General features: G+C 33.3%; 1 protein-coding gene and 1 long non-coding RNA gene across 2 annotated transcripts; both read right to left on the bottom strand.

Annotated features, from left to right (window-relative positions):
* Positions 1-1,133: 1,133 nt before the first annotated feature.
* LOC111696669 (uncharacterized) lies at positions 1,134-2,314 on the bottom strand. Its single transcript, XR_002764134.1, has 3 exons — positions 2,279-2,314; positions 1,942-1,997; positions 1,134-1,315 (listed from the first exon to the last, which is right to left on the bottom strand). It is a non-coding gene; the product is annotated as an uncharacterized LOC111696669 (long non-coding RNA).
* Positions 2,315-2,765: 451 nt separating this feature from the next.
* On the bottom strand, positions 2,766-17,202 carry LOC111696663 (uncharacterized). The gene is made up of 26 exons (XM_023466350.1): positions 17,040-17,202; positions 16,723-16,815; positions 16,248-16,314; positions 15,987-16,037; positions 15,467-15,513; positions 14,574-14,627; positions 13,918-14,009; positions 12,893-12,960; positions 12,542-12,612; positions 11,932-12,035; positions 11,200-11,274; positions 10,560-10,655; positions 9,931-9,976; positions 9,656-9,722; positions 9,007-9,055; positions 8,668-8,708; positions 8,392-8,447; positions 8,274-8,331; positions 7,873-7,987; positions 7,055-7,732; positions 6,025-7,000; positions 5,664-5,836; positions 5,393-5,595; positions 4,431-4,458; positions 3,748-3,931; positions 2,766-3,577 (listed from the first exon to the last, which is right to left on the bottom strand). Exons 1-26 carry the CDS (start codon positions 17,082-17,084, stop codon positions 2,861-2,863), a joined length of 4,254 nt encoding a protein of 1,417 aa, XP_023322118.1. The 5' UTR covers positions 17,085-17,202; the 3' UTR covers positions 2,766-2,860.
* Positions 17,203-18,568: the final 1,366 nt, after the last annotated feature.

Genomic DNA, 18,568 nt, shown 5'->3' with positions numbered 1-18,568 from the left:
AATCTTTTCAACTATAAAAATCATATTTGTCAATGGATTAACAAAACAAATCAGGACTGAAATGCTTACCTGGAATCCTCTTCGTCTAGATCATAAAAAGGATAATCTTCATAAAAGAAAGGTTGAGCATGAACATATTGACTTGGTTTACGCCAGGATCCCCTTAACAAATATAATCAATTATTATTATTAGCAGACAACCCATCAAAATCATTCAATGAATGAATAAAGATAATTTAACAATTAACAAGAATTTCATTGTTCAATGTTCATAGATATTGTAAAGACGAATTAGAATCAATGCTTTGAATCCGTTTAATTTTGGTGCGGATCCGGATCCTAGATCTGATCTAAATAAATAGATCCAGATCCTTTGCATTGATGAAGTGTTTAGTGAGAAAAGTCACCTTTCTTTAGGAGTGTATAATTTTTTAATTTTTTATGAAATGAAAAAAAGTGCCATCAAAAGGTAAGTTTCGTAATTCTTTTTGATACTTTTTACCCCAAAAAATCATGTTTTTTTCCCAGAAAAATCATTTATTTCCCCAAATCAGCGAAAAATCCATAAAAATGTTTTGTTTCGCTCCGCGCAACCATTTCTAAGGAAAAAATTATTTTCTTGAATGATTTTAAAGTAAAATATACACCCGTGCTTTTCTTAAGTAAAAGAAAAATTCATTCCACTGTTGTCTGGTTACGTTTCGAATGTTTTTCTAAAATATTCTCTTTAAAGTAAACGATTTCTGTCAAAAAAGAAAAATAAAGGAAATAATATATCCTGATGTTTACTTGTATAGTTGTGAGTAGAGTTCATCTTCTTTATACTCAGGAGTTGGGATTATTAAATTCTCAGTATACTCCTGGACACCTAGCACCTAGAACAATATACTCAGTATACTCCTAGACACCTAGCACCTAGAACAATATACTCAGTATACTCCTAGACACCTAGCACCTAGAGCAATATACACTGCAGTTGGGATTATTAGATTCTCAGTATACTCCTAGACACCTAGCACCTAGAACAATATACTCAGTATACTCCTAGACACCTAGCACCTAGAACAATATACCGTGGAGTTGGGATTATTAGATTCTCAGTATACTCCTGGACACCTAGCACCTAGAACAATATACTCTGGAGTTGGGATTATTAGATTCTTAGTATACTCCTAGACACCTAGCACCTAGAACAATATACTCTGAAGTTGGGATTATTAGATTCTCAGTATGCTACTGGATTCCTAGTACCTAGAACAATATACTCTGGAGTTGGGATTATTAGATTCTCAGTAGGCTACTGGACACCTAGCACCTAGAACAATATACTCTGGAGTTGGGATTATTAGATTCTCATTATGCTACTGGATTCCTAGTACCTGGAACAATATACTCTGGAGTTGGGATTATTAGATTCTCAGTATGCTACTGGACTCCTAGTACCTAGAACAATATACTCTGGAGTTGGGATTATTAGATTCTCAGTATGCTACTGGATTCCTAGCACCTGGAACAATATACTCTGGAGTTGGGATTATTAGATTCTTAGTAGGCTACTGGATTCCTAGTACCTGGAACAATATACTCTGGAGTTGGGATTATTAGATTCTCAGTATGCTACTGGATTCCTAGTACCTGGAACAATAGTGAACTTTTTTTAAAAAGAAAATTGAAGTTGTCAACACACTTTGCAGTTAATGTCCAATTTTCTTATTTAATCTTTGGGAACACCATAAGAATCAAAGTTGAAAGAATATTTCTTTGGACATTACATGATCATATTTTTTGATAAAAACCCTTATGATGATGATAAATTGGAGGGGCACATGCAACATTTTTTCGTTGTATTGGAGAAAATAAAGGATTTTAGGCACTTCTATCATAATAAGGATTTTTTATTTTGTCACCAAATGTTTTTAGTACAGTGAAACAATTACAGACCTGTGCGGTAAGAATCTCCTGAAGATGTTTTTCTTCCTCCTCCTGCTTTTCCATCCCTGAGAGAAAAATATTGAAATAAACTAAATTTCCATTTGATTTCGATGGGGATCATTTATTAATGTCCGGTATTTTATCTATGTATTTATCCAAATATATATATGTCAGTCTGTATTTTTTTAGTATCCAACAAACTTCAAAAAAATTTTTTATCAAAAATTTGAAAATCCGTCCATTTACAAGAAAATCTGCGAATTTTTTATTGTTATTATTTTAAAATGTACCCACAAATCAGCAACAAAAAGCTAGGATTAGTAAACCTAGTCATATAATCACATACCAGTGAGGATGTACTGGATACCCCTAGCAGGCTGGATATCCACATCTCCAAGCTCCTCTCTCCTAAACAATGTTGTAAACAATTTAATGTCGAACATTGTTTAACATTTTTGTACGGGGGATTTTTAAAATTTAAATGGAAGTTTACAGCGTCAGATTTGCAAGAATGGTTCTGTTGAATTTTTCATTATTTTGTTTAATTGAGGAAGAATTATAACTTTTGAACATATTTGACAGTTCTTCATAGATTTAGTTAGCTCCGAAAATAAACCAAGAGCGACGCCGCGTCCATTAGATGAACTATTCAGATTCGAAAATTAGATAATCAAGATTAACACAAATTTGTACGACAATAAAATACAACATTTAATCTTTTTTAAAAACTTAATTTTCAAATCAGGGTAAAAGTTTTTTAAAAATTCTATACCTTTAGAAATTTAGAAATTTACATATTTTCTTTTTAAATGTCGTCATTTGTTACTTTCCAATCTGAAAATAAAACAATTATTATGCAATATACATAACACGGATAAAACAAAAATGGTATGAATGGCGCAAACAGATCGTAAAAACAATCAGCTATTTAAGGTATAGGTTTGTCCGAAACCGAGTCACGGATCATTCCATTGACTATATTTCCGGATCCGGATGTTTCCGTTTGAGACATGGTTGAAATAGAAGGAGTAGAGCTCGATCTTGTAGATCCTGATCTCAGCAGAGATGATCTTGAGAGGATTGAAGAGGCAATCTTTGATGCAGAGGTGATTTCATCACGCAATGATAACCTTCTTGTAGAGTGTTCCCTGGGGGTTCCATGGGAACTGTTCCCCAATGGACTAAACACAGTTCTTTGTTCCGTAACTAAATTTGATGAAGATTCCAACTGTTCCGTCGGAGATTTAAAGACAGTTCTTTGTTCATTGACATCAGTTGATGACGATTCCATCCGTTTCGAAGGTTCCGGAACGATTATAAAGGAAGATTTTGTTTCCTTCTTTTTAAAAACTGGTTCTAGAACTTTAAAAGATGAAGATATCGATCGTCCATGTAAAGATTCAAATGGTCGTTCCATGCTCATATTTGTGCCAGCCACGATGGTTGATATAGACATATTTCGTTCCTTTGGCAAATCTAGTTCTGTATCAATAGTTGAAAATGGGAGGCGTTCCTTAGACATTTCTGGAACAATAGTTGTTACAGATTCTGAACGTTCCTTCTGAAGTAAAAGAATATCAGAAGGTACCGCGGATGGTATTTTTCCGCTGTTCAATTCCATTATACTCTCCATAGGTTCAAATTCCTAATTTTAGGGTTGTAGTCAATAAATTCTCTTTAAAAGTTTGATATTTTTATTACAAAAACCCATCGAAAGATACAGAATCTTTTGTTGGCGAAAATATCAAGAAACTATTAAGAGTTTTGTTTAGTAAAAAATGGTTAAATAATATTAAATATTTTTAACAACCCTGCCTTTAATTCTAGAATTTCAAAATCAGATTCAGTTTCCACTTCATCCAATGAATCTAATCTTCCAATACTCTCTCCCTGGATCCGTCTAACCTTATCCTCCAAGTAGGTCACATTCAAATCCTTCTCCTCTAGTGCATTCACGTTGGGTAACATGGTTTTCTCAAATACGCTATCGATTGAACCCCTTCCGTAAAAATTTGTTATGCTCAAAAGGAAACTTATTAATTTAATGGGTAATTTCCTAAAGAACGATTTTTGGACCCAGCCCCCCTCCTATCAATTTTGTTCACATGGATATCATTGGTCATGTGGCTCCTAGCCTGTCCTAGCCGTGGCGCTCGGCCCCCTAGCCTGTCCTAGCTGCAGCGCTCGGCCCCATAGCCTACGTCAAGCCGTAGAACTCGGCCAAGAAATTGTTTTAACCTAACTTAACCCTAAAATCATAAAAAATAAATAATAAGTTTGTTGAAAAACTGAAAAATAAGTTGTCATGTACAAAATTGATAGGAGGGGGGAGGGTTCCAAAAATCGTTATCTAGGACAGACCCAGATAATGAGCTATGATTGTTGTTTTCTTATTTTAAATCATGAAAGGAAAAGTTCCAGTAACTGTACACATGAATTTCGAAAAAAAAGATTGTTATCAAATATCCTTAATATTTTTTTATTACACACATTTTTTCCTGTCGTCACTGCTGATGTATTTAGGATCTAAAATAAAACAATTAAAAAATGGTGATGAGAACACTTATAAATACAAAAATTGATGGAAAGGGTAATTATATTCCTAAAAAAAATTGGTTTCTGCTATTTTTTAAATTGAGGGATCAATGGTGGGATTGTTCGACCAGCTCAAAGACTACTTTCCAAATGTACAATTTACCAAGCGGCAGCTTCCCAGAGGTTAGGTTTGCCAATAGGGGGCCGAGCGCTGTGACTAGAACATTGAAAAGTTGCCGCTGGAGAAATTACATATTTGGGAAGTTGCCACTTGATAATATCCCCTTAGAAATACCTAACATTAACATATTAGATTTACATATCAAAAAAAATTTGAATTTTCCTTTCTATTGTTCTTTTCTTATCAAACACAAATGTAAATAAGAAACTTGCAAAAACCCAGACACAACATTTGTACCTGAAAACAGGAAGAGGTTTGCTAGTATCCAGTGCCCTGGACCGAACCGGTTTCAGGCTCATGTTTGTTTACATTCTCCCTACAAGCTTTAGCCCCATTATATCTATAAATTCATAGAACCGGTTTCAGGCTCTCAGCTTTAACCGTATCATATCTATAAGAACATAGAACGGTCTTGAATCTTGGGTTCTAAATTCAAATTTAGTTTTAATCCTAAAATCTTAAATTATCTCAATTCATAACAATACTAAATGAAGACTAATTTCCTAGAGAACGATTTTTGGACCCCACCCCTCCTATCAATTGTGTTCACGGTATATCTTATGTAACACATGGGTATAAATGATCATGTTGCCACAGCGCCCGGCCCCCTAGCCTGTCCTAGCCGCAGCGCTCGGCCCCCTTGCATGTCCTAGCCGTAGCGCTTGGCCCAGAAATTGTCTTAACTTAACATAGGAAGATATAGGGTCAGCGAGTTAGTTTGCAATCATCTTCTCCCTCATTTACCTGATGGGGAAGTTACGCAAAGAGCCCGGTCTTGATCATATGTATCCCAAACCATGCTTTGCTGAGACGGGGCCACAGAGGAGACAGTACTACCATGGGTTGCTTGAGATGCAACATCACTACCCTGAGTAGGTTGGGTTGAGGATGGGACATCACCACCATGAGAGGGTTGTGTTGGAGCCAAGGATGATAAAGCTGCTGCTCTGTAATAAGATTGATCAGAATACTAAATAAGATGAGAGTAATTTTAACTAACCCTTACATTCCTAACCTTCTTGAGTAGGGAAGCCGTTGAGAGTCATTAGAAGAGCAGGGAAAAGAGATGGTTGAGCAAGGTTCAAGGCTACTAGATTCAGATATCGCATTGCTCTCAGAATCAGAATTTTTTCTCTCATTTACATGAAGGAGAGGTCGGGGAACAGAGTTTTGATCTAGGAGCTCATTCTGTTGTTGGTGAACAGATATGTGAATAATTTAATAACTTAAAATATAAAATCCCATTTGCGGTTTTCAGAATCATTCTGATTTAAAGTACTGGAATAGTAAAGTTTAAAAATTAACAACATTTTTAATCTACCCCCCCCCCCTTCTAAAGACAATCATATACACAATTTCTTGAATTAAATATATACCCTTAGTTGATAATTGAGTTGAGTTGTTTGCTGATGAGGATCAAAAGGTGGTTGCTGAGAGTTGGTTTGAGCTAGTTGATGATTGTTGGAGTCAGGTGGATGCTGTTGGTTGGTTTGAGCTGGTTGCAGAGAGTAGGGTTGAGTGGGTAGGTGAGAAGGGGTTGGAGTCATTTGTTGCGAGTTGAGGTTAGGTGGTTGTTGATGGTTTGTTTTAACTGTTTGCTGAGTGAAGGGCTGAATTGGTCTCAGATAAATATTTTGAGATGGTTGCTTAGAGCTGGGGTTAGTTGCCTGTTGAGGTAGGAGCTGAGAGGGGCTTCTTAACAACATTTGAAAATTGGTTTGAGTTGGGGACTGAAGGGATTTTTGAGGTGTTTGCGTAGACAGGATTTGAGGTGATTGGTGGCTGTTAGTTTGATGCAGGGGAAAAAAGGAAACTTGATTTGGTTGATGAGAAGGGGCTCTTAATAGTTGTTTGGAAGAAGTGGTGCTGGGTTGTTGAGAGGTGGTATTAGTTTGATGCTGGTATGTGGCTGGAGATGAGTGTTTGTGGTATCGAACTTGATGTTGTTTTTCTTGTTGAGATGGATGTGCCTGGTTCTGGACTGTGGTGTGTTGAAGTGGTTGCTGAGATGTGAGTTGAATCTGATTATGGTAAGAGGGTTGAATCCCAGGTTGGAAACCAGGTTGATTTGGAAGAGATGTTGTATCATGCTCCTGATTGTACTGATGTTCAGGGAGAGCATGTTGATACTCAAGGCTATAAGCATCACCCTGGTTTTGTTGCTCTAAATAAATCCTCTCTCTAGTTTCTATTAGGTTACTCCTTTGAACTGGGGCAAATCCTTGGAAAGAATTTCTTGATCCATCCATGCAAATATCATTTTTACTTCTAAAACTTTCTTGCATTAAAACCCTATTGTCAAAGTTTTGAAAAACAGGATGATAGTAGTTTTTCTCTCCCTTCCACTCACGACTAAAAGTTATAAGAATTAAAATTGTGTCAGGTTTGTTAGAAGTTTATTATTACCTGAGTTTTCTATTAGAATAAATTGTAGGATCTGGTGTTGAAGGTGGTACTTGTGAAGCTGAGGGATATGGTGGAGCTTTATAAGGATGTTCATAGTTAAACACATTTGGATAATTACTTGCTAGAGTTTGTGGAGTAGAATGATATCCAGAGGTACTACCATGGGGACTGATGTGATGATTGGTCTGCTGATTACCACCTTGACAGGTTGGCTGAGAATAGTATGGAGAACCTTTTGGCCCATAATAAGTAGGACCTTGATTAGGTAGAATTGGTCTTTGAGGAGGTTGACCAAAAGATAAATTGGCAGGATAGTTATAATAGTTCCCATGAGATGAGGATGAACAATCTTTACATTGACCACCAGATGTATGCACAGGTAAAGCCTGTTGATAGTTAGGTTGGGCTGGATCTGGTAAAGGATGGTGGGTTTGAATTTGAATACGGGTTAGTTCTTTTTGTGGAGGATAAAATGTCAATTGTTCAGGACCATTTGCATGGGTGTTTTGCATATCAGATTGTGATTTCATAGGACTAGGATTGGGAACAGAAGGATTTACTTCAGTTAATTGGAAAACTCTTTGCGGAATCGTGTGGAGTGAAGAAGAATACTGTTGAACACTAGTGACAAGAGCACTTTCATTTAGGATTCCATTGACAGGAGATGATGGGCCAAGTCTAATAACAATTTAGTATCAATAATCATAGCTTAATAATTGAAGCTGTATTAAGATCAAGTTCAAAAATAATTGGATTTAATACACATCTTCACCAAAAATAATATAATAAATTTATTTCATTTGGGTAATTTAAATTACCTTGAATGATCACTAGATTGCGGAAGAACTGAACTATTTTCATCAGATTTATTGATTGAGAGATGAACAGCATCCAGCATAATATCCATGGATGAATTTGTACCAACTAATGCAACTACATAAGTAAAACACTTCACCTTCTGAGATCCGACAAATAAATTGAATTTTGGTGTATATCTGCTCTTTGCAAATGATAAATCACTTAATCATATCAAATTTAAAAGCTTTCACTGTGTATGTAGAATTTGAGCATTGTAATTTAAAAACAAGCTCTTTCATACAAAACTTTCGTTCTTTCTCCACATAAAAAGCTGTTGTAAGTATTTGATTTTATTTGAGAGAAGGGTTTACAAGTTTGTTAAAAGATGTATTTTACAGTGTGATTGCATTTCCTTGATTACCAGTGGTTGATGCTGAATATGTGAAGTCTTGCCCATTCTTGTGCCGGGTTGTTACATACTGAAATATATACAATCGTTAATATACCAAACTTCATGAATCAATTACAAATAAACTCACTTGTTCATTTTCAATTATGGGAAGATCCCCAGTAGGGTTAGTTAGTTCACCCCTATTTATTTATAATTCAGAATAAAATTGTTGCATATTTTGAAGGAATGAGAACCCCCACATTAGTAAACTGAACATTAATTTTTTTTACCAGCATCTAATACCTTCATGTTTGCAAGATTTCTGAAAATTTAAAAATGACTTTTTTTTTTCAAATTTGAAGAAAACATGATTTTTTTATCAACCTCAGATTAATAGCATACAAATTTATAAATTAGTTCCTATAATTTGTAACATTTGAATCCATCTGAAGACTTCTGTTTGCTCTAAGAGATGAACATATAATTTTTACTTTGGATGCAAAATAAATTTTTGGTATCAAGAATACAATTTATAGTTCTGAACTAATTTAGATAGACATTAAAAATTAAGGATAGAAGATGATATTTTTAGAGAATGTTTTCCAACCCCAAAGCAAAAGCAAGTTATTTATTTTTCTCTCCCACTAAAAAATGAATTTAAAAATGAATTCCTTTTGAAGGTTGGGGTTTATAAATAAAAAGCTTTAACATTTTTAAATTGATGTTAACCTCCCCTTTCCATTTAAATTATATATTATCCTTCCTAAAACTTTCTTCAACCAGAAGTTGGTTTCTACCTTCACTCCCAGCAACTGAACAAGTTAACAGTTAAACAGAAAAATTGACATAACAAATTTAACCTGGCCATGAAAAGACCTAAATATTTTTAACCTGTGTTATTTGAAGTAATATCAAGTGACATTTCATTCAAAAAAGAATGACATGTTCGATTCACAGTTTTACCCTTGAAAGCATTGTTTTATCAAGAATGAATGAGATATTCATGTTTTACACTTTTCAAGCTAGAAAAAACAACAATATCTTATACATTTTTGATCAGCTAATAATCTAAAGAGTACCATTGTAATTCAGACATGGTCCTTTTTTTATTTTTTAAAGTCTCAATACTTAAAAGATTGCTTTTGTAACTTATCTGGGACCAACGTTTATAAATTTAAGCTAGTTCAAATTGAACTACTTATATAAAGTTTAAGATTAAGTAAGGATTTGAATTGGTTTGAATTTAAACCGGCGGTAGGCAGCTCAAATTCATTAAATTCGGTCCCTGGTGCTTCTATTGATAACTAGCTTGGGAACCCAGCTTTGCTTGGAAATCTAAACTTTCTTCATTTCAGTCGACAACTTAGAATTGTAAATGCTATATCAAACTATTTTATATCTATAGAAAATACCTTTTCCTGAAGACTTGCGATTTGTCAATGAACTTGTATAGACAGGAAAATCCTTTGAAGTATATTCCTGAATAATAAAAATCATAAAAATAACAAAAAAATTGTTGTAGGACCTAATATTACAAAAATTCTAAGTAGAAAAAGTGGAAACTAAAAAGATCCAGACAATTATTATCGTAATATTTTCTTTTGGCAACTTTAAAAATCTCATTTTGACGAACATCAAGATTTCTTTTCTGCCACAGTGAATATTTGTACAGGGCACGATCACCTACCTCTGCTGAAGGGGTGAGGGCAAGTTTACCAGGTTTCAAGGGAGCTCTATACAAATATAAAACAAAATAACATTTTTCACTTCATCTTGTTTTCCTGTTGATCAAATCAAAATGTATATTTTCAATTCAAAATAACTTAAACGACTATACTATTTTATGTAAAACTAGCTGAAGTGCTCGGTGTTACCCCTAAATAAAAAAAAAACATTTTTTAGCCTATGTTACGCTACTCCCCGGACACCCATGGGTTCCTTAAAAAAATGTCAGCCCATTCGGTCAAGCCGTTTGTTCAGCTATTGCTAACATAAAAATACATATACATACAAATTATTATAAATGAATAAAATGTTATAAGAAGATTGTTGCGTTTTAACTGATACAAATTATTATATATACACATCAGCGAGAAGTTTTTATAGATTAATGTAGCAAAAGAGCTTAGATAAGAAAGTTAAAAAATAAACAGTCGACAAGTTTTCTTAAAATTCTTCATTCTTAAATCGATATTCAATGGAAGGAACACTTAACTTAGATCTTATGAATGAACAAAATGATCGACAATTTGACTGTTCATTTAAAAATACCAAACCCTGGTATACAAACGGTTTAATAAGGATAAGTCCCGATACCTTGCTCTCTCATCCTCAGACTGTGAGGTGAGATCTGAGTCTAGTCCCATGTATTTACGAATAGTAGTTTTGGTCGACCTTACAGATGCCGTTTTCCTGAAATATTTAAGATTATCTTTACAAAGGGAGTATTCGCCAAAAATTAAAGTGGGTATAGGCTGGTCCAGAATTGAATTCGATAAAGATCGCTACTAATTTTACTCCTATCTGTTGCACCTATATTGAGAAAATGTTTAAAAACGGCCAACAAATCGTCCTCAGAAAAACATCGTATTTGATTATATAAATTAATAATGATATTTCAACTACATAAGAATGCCCCAAATAGAAATCTACAATTATAACTAGTGATATCTGAATGATAAGGTTTGAATTTAATTGAATTATCTGTGGTCTGGGTAAATAATCCCCTTTAAATTGTTGATATGATATCATTTTGATGCCAAGTAAGATCCAGGTCAGTCTTTACTTATATTCAGTGATAAGGTTAGGAAGGTTTTAACAAATTTCATTGGTGGACATTAAGTTAACGAGTAAAAAGTTGTTCAATGTTTTCTTTAATATTCTACCAGTTAGATTCAGATCCATAAGTTTGAATATTTTTGCGGGCGTGAATCAAATTAGTTATAATTGCTTTTACCTAACTTTCTTCAGTGAAGTGGGCTTAGTAGAGAGGGACAGTATTTTTTCAGCTTCAGGTTCATATGGATTATTACTGAAAAATGTCATCTTCATTCTTCAGAACACATTTAGAGGAAAACCCATAATGCAAGTCATTTATATAAATACATAGTATTCCTAAACAGAAATAAATAGAAGTCCTATTTCAAAGATGCATAGTAGTCTTATTTCAAAGATACATAGTAGTCCTGAACATAGATACCTAGGAAACCTAATCATAGATACATAGGAGTCCTAAACATAGCTACATAGGTAGCAAGGGTCCATATATATTCATCCAATGCGATCCCAAATGTTAATTGATTAATATCCATGGCAAAAATTCATAATTTTGTTGTTGTTGGAAGTACGATGTCAAGTTGTTACAAAAGCCATACTTCAGATTCATGTATACTGCAAGGGAGTGTTTACTATTCTGTTCATATAAATTAATACATTGAAAAAAATTACATATGTGACTTACAGATTTGTGGAAAAGAAACAATGTAGATATTTGTCAGAATTCAACACTTAAAATGACAATATCTTCAACATACCATTCCATTAATAAAATTACGTCTCAGTCCTTTACATGCACCTTTACGAAAGTTGATTCAAGTTTTATAGTTAACACACGTTTAAAGCCACCTTTGAAATTTGCAAGTTTTTATCCAAATAAATAAATTCAGTTAATTTGATTTGGTTATATCACCTGTCAATATCAATCATTTGGACATGGCTGAAAGCAAGTTTTGCCAGTGCAGAGCCTGGGGTTGTGTTCCCCGGAGAACCAAGGTTTCTCTGGTTTCCATCCTTCTAAATTATCAACCATGGTCCTTTCTCATATAGTTTTATTCTTAATTTTATTTCTTTAGAAACCGTTAATCAAATAATGCTAAGGATCCATTTCAGTTTGATACGAATTTTGTTCCAGGATATTTCTTCAAGATTTACTGTTGCTTCAAACAAAACAAGAATATTCAATTTTTTTCCCCTTATTCTTATGCTAAAACTTTATGATCCATTCAGAGATAAGGAAATGTTCAATGATCTCTCTTTTTCAACAATTCAGATTTAGGTTTTGAAAACCAAAAGATGTTTTAACAAGTTTTTGTTGATATTTTGCCACTAGTATCCAAATATCCTAGGGATCGGGACCTCAGAATTAATATCAAGAATTAAAAAGTTAAGACTTCAAATTGAACTTTATTTTATGCATGATATTAGACATTTGATGCTTCTTATACCTATGCTGTCTGAATAATGAGGTCAGATCTGAAATCCTCCTCTAACAATATTTTTCATGGGAAAAAGAATTTAACCTGAGGTTCCAATGGGCTTAGTAGATCTGACTGCTTTTTGGCAACAGGTTGAGAGTTTTCTGCTACACCACCTTCATGAAAGCATAAGTTGACAAAAAAAATCTAGGTACGAACGACCAGCTCAACTCCTTTTTTACTTGACGATATTAACTTTAACCTTATCTCAGGAATATAAGGTTGGCTCAATTACGAAACAAAATTTGTAAGAGCTTAAAAAATAGTTAATTACAGATTACATTTCTTTGCTTCGATATTTTTTACTTAAACAAATATCAACTTTTTTACTAATTCACTATTAAACCCAATTTGTATATTAACGCATACTCCAAAGCTTCCCTTGCCCAAAAATACCTAACAAGGGTGCTAACAGCTCTGCATCTGAGAGATCAGTTTCCTCGGGCTGAACGTTACACAGGAACCTAGTCACAACATCTTATGGCAAAACATTTAGTACAGAAGGACCAATAAACTTTGAGAAAGAAAGACAGCAGTTGTGCAGTGTACACAGACACATTTCACTTCTTATGTTAAAATTTCTGATACTTCTTGCATTTTAACAACAAAAAATATAGATAATTTTGCATTAATATCGTCTTCTCTTTCACAGTTTTTTAGGCCTAACTGTTTTTACACTTAAGAGGGGATGTAAGTTTTATTACAAGTGATTTTCCATGCAAAGAGGACAATGCCCGATTCACAACGGTACCATCTAAGCCTGTATCTGATCTGATGTGGAAGGTATTATTTTTTTTTCTAGGTGTGTTCAATTCTGATAAATCCCATATGTTTTCATGAAGCAGAAATGCGCAAGTCAGTTTTGCAGAGAAGCCACAATTGAAAATTATCAGGGTTCCAAATAGAAATCTAATAGATACTTCAAGAGACAAAATTTTGTAGGGTACCGTTATGAATCGGCATCTACATATTTGCATGGAGGGTCACTTAAACATTACGCTTGAAGAAACTAAGAAAGGTTTAATATTCAGAAATTTAAGTTTAATTAAAAGATGCTCCACTATTAGATGAGATCATAAGAAGTTATAAGGAGTTATTCGATACATTAATAAAATCAAGCCTCTCTAGTCAAAAACATTGATGAAAATGCTATACTTGTATCTTGAATAAGGAAAACAAATTATACTTCTTTTTGACTATTAAGTGTAGACCTAATTCTTAGGTGACCCTACATTCAATAAGTGAATGTTCGACATAATATTATTATAATGTCATTATAGTTCATTTTTAAATAAAAAATTTAAAAGGAAAATTATCCATTTTCTTAAGAAAATAATGATATCTGAGTTATCAAATCGGAAATTCTACTCTGGTAAATAGTGTCACTTGTAATTTCCTCTTAAATTATAGCAATAACTTACGATTTTTCCCTCCGCAATGATCTGGGGAACTTTCTTGATCTAACCGAACCTGAAGGTCGTAGTGGTCTTTTCCCTGAGGCATTTCCTGGGGTCTTAAATAATATATGTCTTTAAAAAAAACTTAAAATTTTCCTTTGCTTAAGCACAAACAAGAAGTTAAGTAACCCTGAACAAAATAGAACTCGTTTAAGGAACGTAACAATCAATTGGTGGACAAAAGAAATGCATTTAGGGGGTGGGTCTGGGGTCTCCGCCCCCCCCCCCCCCACATGAGTCAGTAAAACCTTTGGTTTTCAGGGGTTTTTGGGCTGCAACAGGTGCTAAGCCCCACTTCCTAGAAAAAACAACAATTTAGGCCCCTCCCCCCTTCCTGGTTGGCAACCTATTTGAGTAACATGGCAAGCTCTGTATTCAGAATCTTATAAAGAAACTGAAGATGTAATTTCAGGCGACCATTTATTTAAAGAGTGGCACTTCGATAGAAAAACACCAATTAATAATCATAAAATTTTATTTAGAAAAACGAGGATAATTTCATAAATTGTGCTCAGTTAGAGGTTTAAAGGGTACTGATGTGAATCTGTCATGCCTCTTTTGGGAATTGCATTTAAAATCATGTTGACAGTCGACAAGTTTAAAGATAATCCTATATTTTCCTTAGCAGTTGGAAAACTTAAGTTTGAAGGATCTGGTGATCCAAGGACTCTCACCTGACATCAATTCTTTACATTAAAATTAGATTTTAGATATTTTACTTCATTTGGCTTCCTCCCTTACTTGCATGCAAATAACTTTCAGATGTATTGTTTTCTTTAAAATGATTCAATTTCTGTATTAAATTTAATTTTTCCATTTACCACATGTTTAATTCTAAGTGACCCTCCATGTAAAAATGGTGTGCCTGATTCACAACACCACCTTCAAAAGCTTTATCTGATCAAATTGTCAATGTTCAAAATTTTTAAATTCTCTACCAAAAAGACTTGCGCATTGCTACTGCAGGAAAACAAATATGAATTATTATAATTTAACAATTAAAACCTGAAAAACTAAAATATCTTCCACATTCTTGATCAGATATGGGTTTCAAGGGTACCGTTATGAATCGTTCACTTTGAATTACACTTATGGCAAAGAGAATTCGATATAAACTGTCTTCTATAGATCCCAAAATGCAGAGGGAAACCAGTGTCTGTTGGTAAAGCTAATCTACTTGGCTAGCTGCTTGCTTCAGGCGTATTCATCTTCTTTAAAAACATCCCCCCCTTTTCTAAATTTAATTTTTCATCAGGAATGGTTAATCAGGGAGGGAAAATTTTATCGATATTCACTGAAATTGGGGAAATTAACAATTTTTGGAAAAAAAAGATTCAAAGAAAAAGAAATTTTTTATCAGAATTGATTTTTAATTTTCTTTTTACCCTTAGTATCGTCAAAAATCAAAGGAAGATTAATTCCTAAAATTCTTTGCCCTTGTGCAATGTGCATAGATTATTTTAATGTTATCCTGAATAATTAAAATAACTTTTGTTCAGTAAACGATTGATTCCTGATTATTCTTGTTTTCATCGTATTCTAAATCTGAATTATTCCTGTCTTCAAATAGAGCTAAATCTTTTTCATTGAAAATGTCAAATTCTTTCGACACTATCAAACAAAATTATGAAGTAGCAAATAAAAAGCAACAAAGAAAAAATTAAAAAATCAAAACTCATCAGTTATAAAAAAAAATTAAGGGCAAGTCAATTTTTAAATTTTTTCAGAACATGTTGTTGCGGGTAACAAAAGATTCGTCTTAAACCCCTGAAAACCGTCCATATCTGTCCGTTTTTAGATTTTTCTAAAATCATTTTATTTAAGACTAAAAAAATATTTTTTTTACCTTTCCAAAAAACCGGCTTTTAATTCACAATTTACTTAATTTTCAGATGCACTTTTACGTTTTTAAAGACGGATATTTTGATACTCATAAATTTATTTCGACGATGTTTTTTTCGGCTTACATTAATGTGTTTAAGTTCAAGTTAGATCCAAATTAATCAAAAATCAAAATATATGAAGGAGCTTTCCTAATGAAGTATGAGACCGTGTTCCTGTTTCTACATCATAAAATACGTTATCTGCTCTTATTAAACATTCATTAAATTTTTGTTAGATTTTTATAATTCTGAAAAAGTTTAAATCTTTTCCCTCCTTTTTAGGACATACCTGAAATTTGGTTGGGTTATGCAAAAATGTGTGCAGAAGTACCAAACCAACTGATTTTTTTTATGTAAAAAGTTAAGCAATTGCATTTGAACAATGAAAAAAATGTTTAGTTAAGAGCAATCCTAATGGAGTAGATCTTTTAGATTTTCCTGAAATTCTCCTCGACATTTCTGAGCTCAGGTAGGAAACCTGATTTTAATACTTATTCTAAAATTATGTCGTAAAAAAGAGGATTGTTGTGGGTTTTTTACTTAACTACAGTTAAACCCTAAATAAGCCATACATCGGAAGAATTCATCATATGTCGTACTCTTCACTTTCTGATAATGTAATGCTGCAAATATTTAGTTTTTTAATTAAATGATTTTATGGAGCTCTTCAAAACTTTTCCCGTATATTCATGGCTATTAATTTATTTTCACAAATACTGAGATTTACGTAAAACCCATCGAAAAATTGTATGTTCTCAAATAAAAAACAAAACTTTGCGAATTTTTATGTATAAATTGGAGGATTTTTAAACTTTTCTGTATTGGCAAAAAAAATAATTTTTTTTGCAATAATTTACAGATAAAATATGAAAAGAATATTGTATTCCTGGTAAGGACTGGTATCCTGCCCTTCGGCTCCAGATGGAGTCAATTTTTCTAGTCCAGTTTGACAATAAAACTTCGAGTTCGGGGGCGATTCCTGAGAGAAAATTCTTTAAGACAAAAAAAAAACAGCGCTAAACAACATATCTAAAGTCCCTGGCTCAGCACTCCCTCCCTTTGGGGCATGGGGGGGGGAATTGTGTTTTTAGTTGAAGCCTGATCTGAAAGTGCATTTGTATTAATTGGACTTATACTAATTGTCTACATGAAGTTTATTTAATCAAAGTTTATAGGAGCTAGCAGTAAAAAATTAAAGTTTACTTGTAAACCAGAGAAAGATTGTACTTCAAGCTGTGGTGCTCTCATCTGTATATTAGAACTGCTACCCTGGATTCCCAACCTTAGCCAGGTTTGGGAATTGTCAAGCTGGTCAAGCTGATCTTTCCCAACATCTCTTGGAACCTGGAAAATACGAGATAAATTTTTTTTTCGAGGTCGGAATTCATGAACAAGGGTCAAGTTATACTAGCCACAGCTAGTTCAATTACTTCTTTTGTGACTTTGGAACATCGGAGATGTAGTTTATCTTAGTTCTACTATTAGTAAATTTTCATCTCTTCAATTCGGACTTGTAAAATATCAGCAGCAAAGATTTAAAACCATACAGATCACCCCCCCCCCAAAAAAAAACGTAATTTCTGCCAAATTATTTTTTGACTTTGTATATATGTATATGGTAAATTTAAACTTTGCCATCTAATTTACGAATGAAACTAAAGAATTTATTACTAAATCTACTTTTCTATAACGTATTCTGTATTTGGTCCAACCGAATTCTTTTGATTGAAAAATTTAAATATCAAAGTTCTACATCAGGTGGCAAAGATGTAAGGATTAAAAAATTAACCCTTACTGGTAAAGATTAAATAATATGCAAAGGGGATGTCCCCACTGAAAATTGGAGAGAAGTCCGCTTTCTAGTAAAATTTTAAAATTTGGGGCAAAACTAAGGAAAAAAAGGCAGTTTCTGGCCTCCTTAAATCAAATCAAATACTTACTTTCCATTATACGCCGACCAAAGGAAAGTGCTAAGGAGGAAACCAAGGCAAGTTGAAGCAGTTACAACCAGAACTACTACCGCTAATGTACCGATATCGGTCATGGCTGTTACAGAGTATCGAAAATAAAAAATATATTATTTAGAACCTTTGGTTAGTTAGGATAAAATATAAACAAAGTAAGCGACTGCTGACGAGAACACGATAACTAATAAGTTTAATTTAAGATAACTTTTTTTGTACAATTGTACACAATCACATGCAACATTGTAAACACTAAGTACAATTGTTTAGCCATTAAACTCAGAATTCAAGTCGTCTTCTTTTATATTTGTTAATAATGGTGTTCAATTTGTACTTTACGTTCAAACTTGTGTCAGCGAGATGCCGTAACCTATTTCAATTCTGTGAGCTAAATTTTAGAAATTTTGTTTAATCGTTGTGTTGCCTGCCGTATTTGTGTTCAAATTACTCATAATTTATTCTAATATCGAGTTTAAATATTGATTATTTAATTTGAAATGATTTTTTTGACATTTTATTTACTTTTGTTTTGTGAATATAAAACTTGTGCAAAACTCAGGTGTACTTTAGTTTGCACCTGCAGGTGTTAATTAGTTGTTGGTTGAATTGAAGATCCTGTGAGTTACCGATCTCGTTGTGATGTTAAATCAAATAAAATGTCGCAACATTACCTAATATTACGAAAAGCGAAGAAGATATTTAGTTTAACTATAATTTTTTGATGATTTCTTAATATTGGTTTGTAAACTTTCGCAATTAAAATGTGTT

The sequence above is a fragment of the Eurytemora carolleeae genome, unplaced genomic scaffold (genome assembly GCF_000591075.1).
Source record: "Eurytemora carolleeae unplaced genomic scaffold, Eaff_2.0 scaffold256, whole genome shotgun sequence".
Taxonomy (NCBI): Eukaryota; Metazoa; Arthropoda; class Copepoda; order Calanoida; family Temoridae; genus Eurytemora; species Eurytemora carolleeae.
This window is presented reverse-complemented; position numbering and strand designations above follow the sequence as displayed.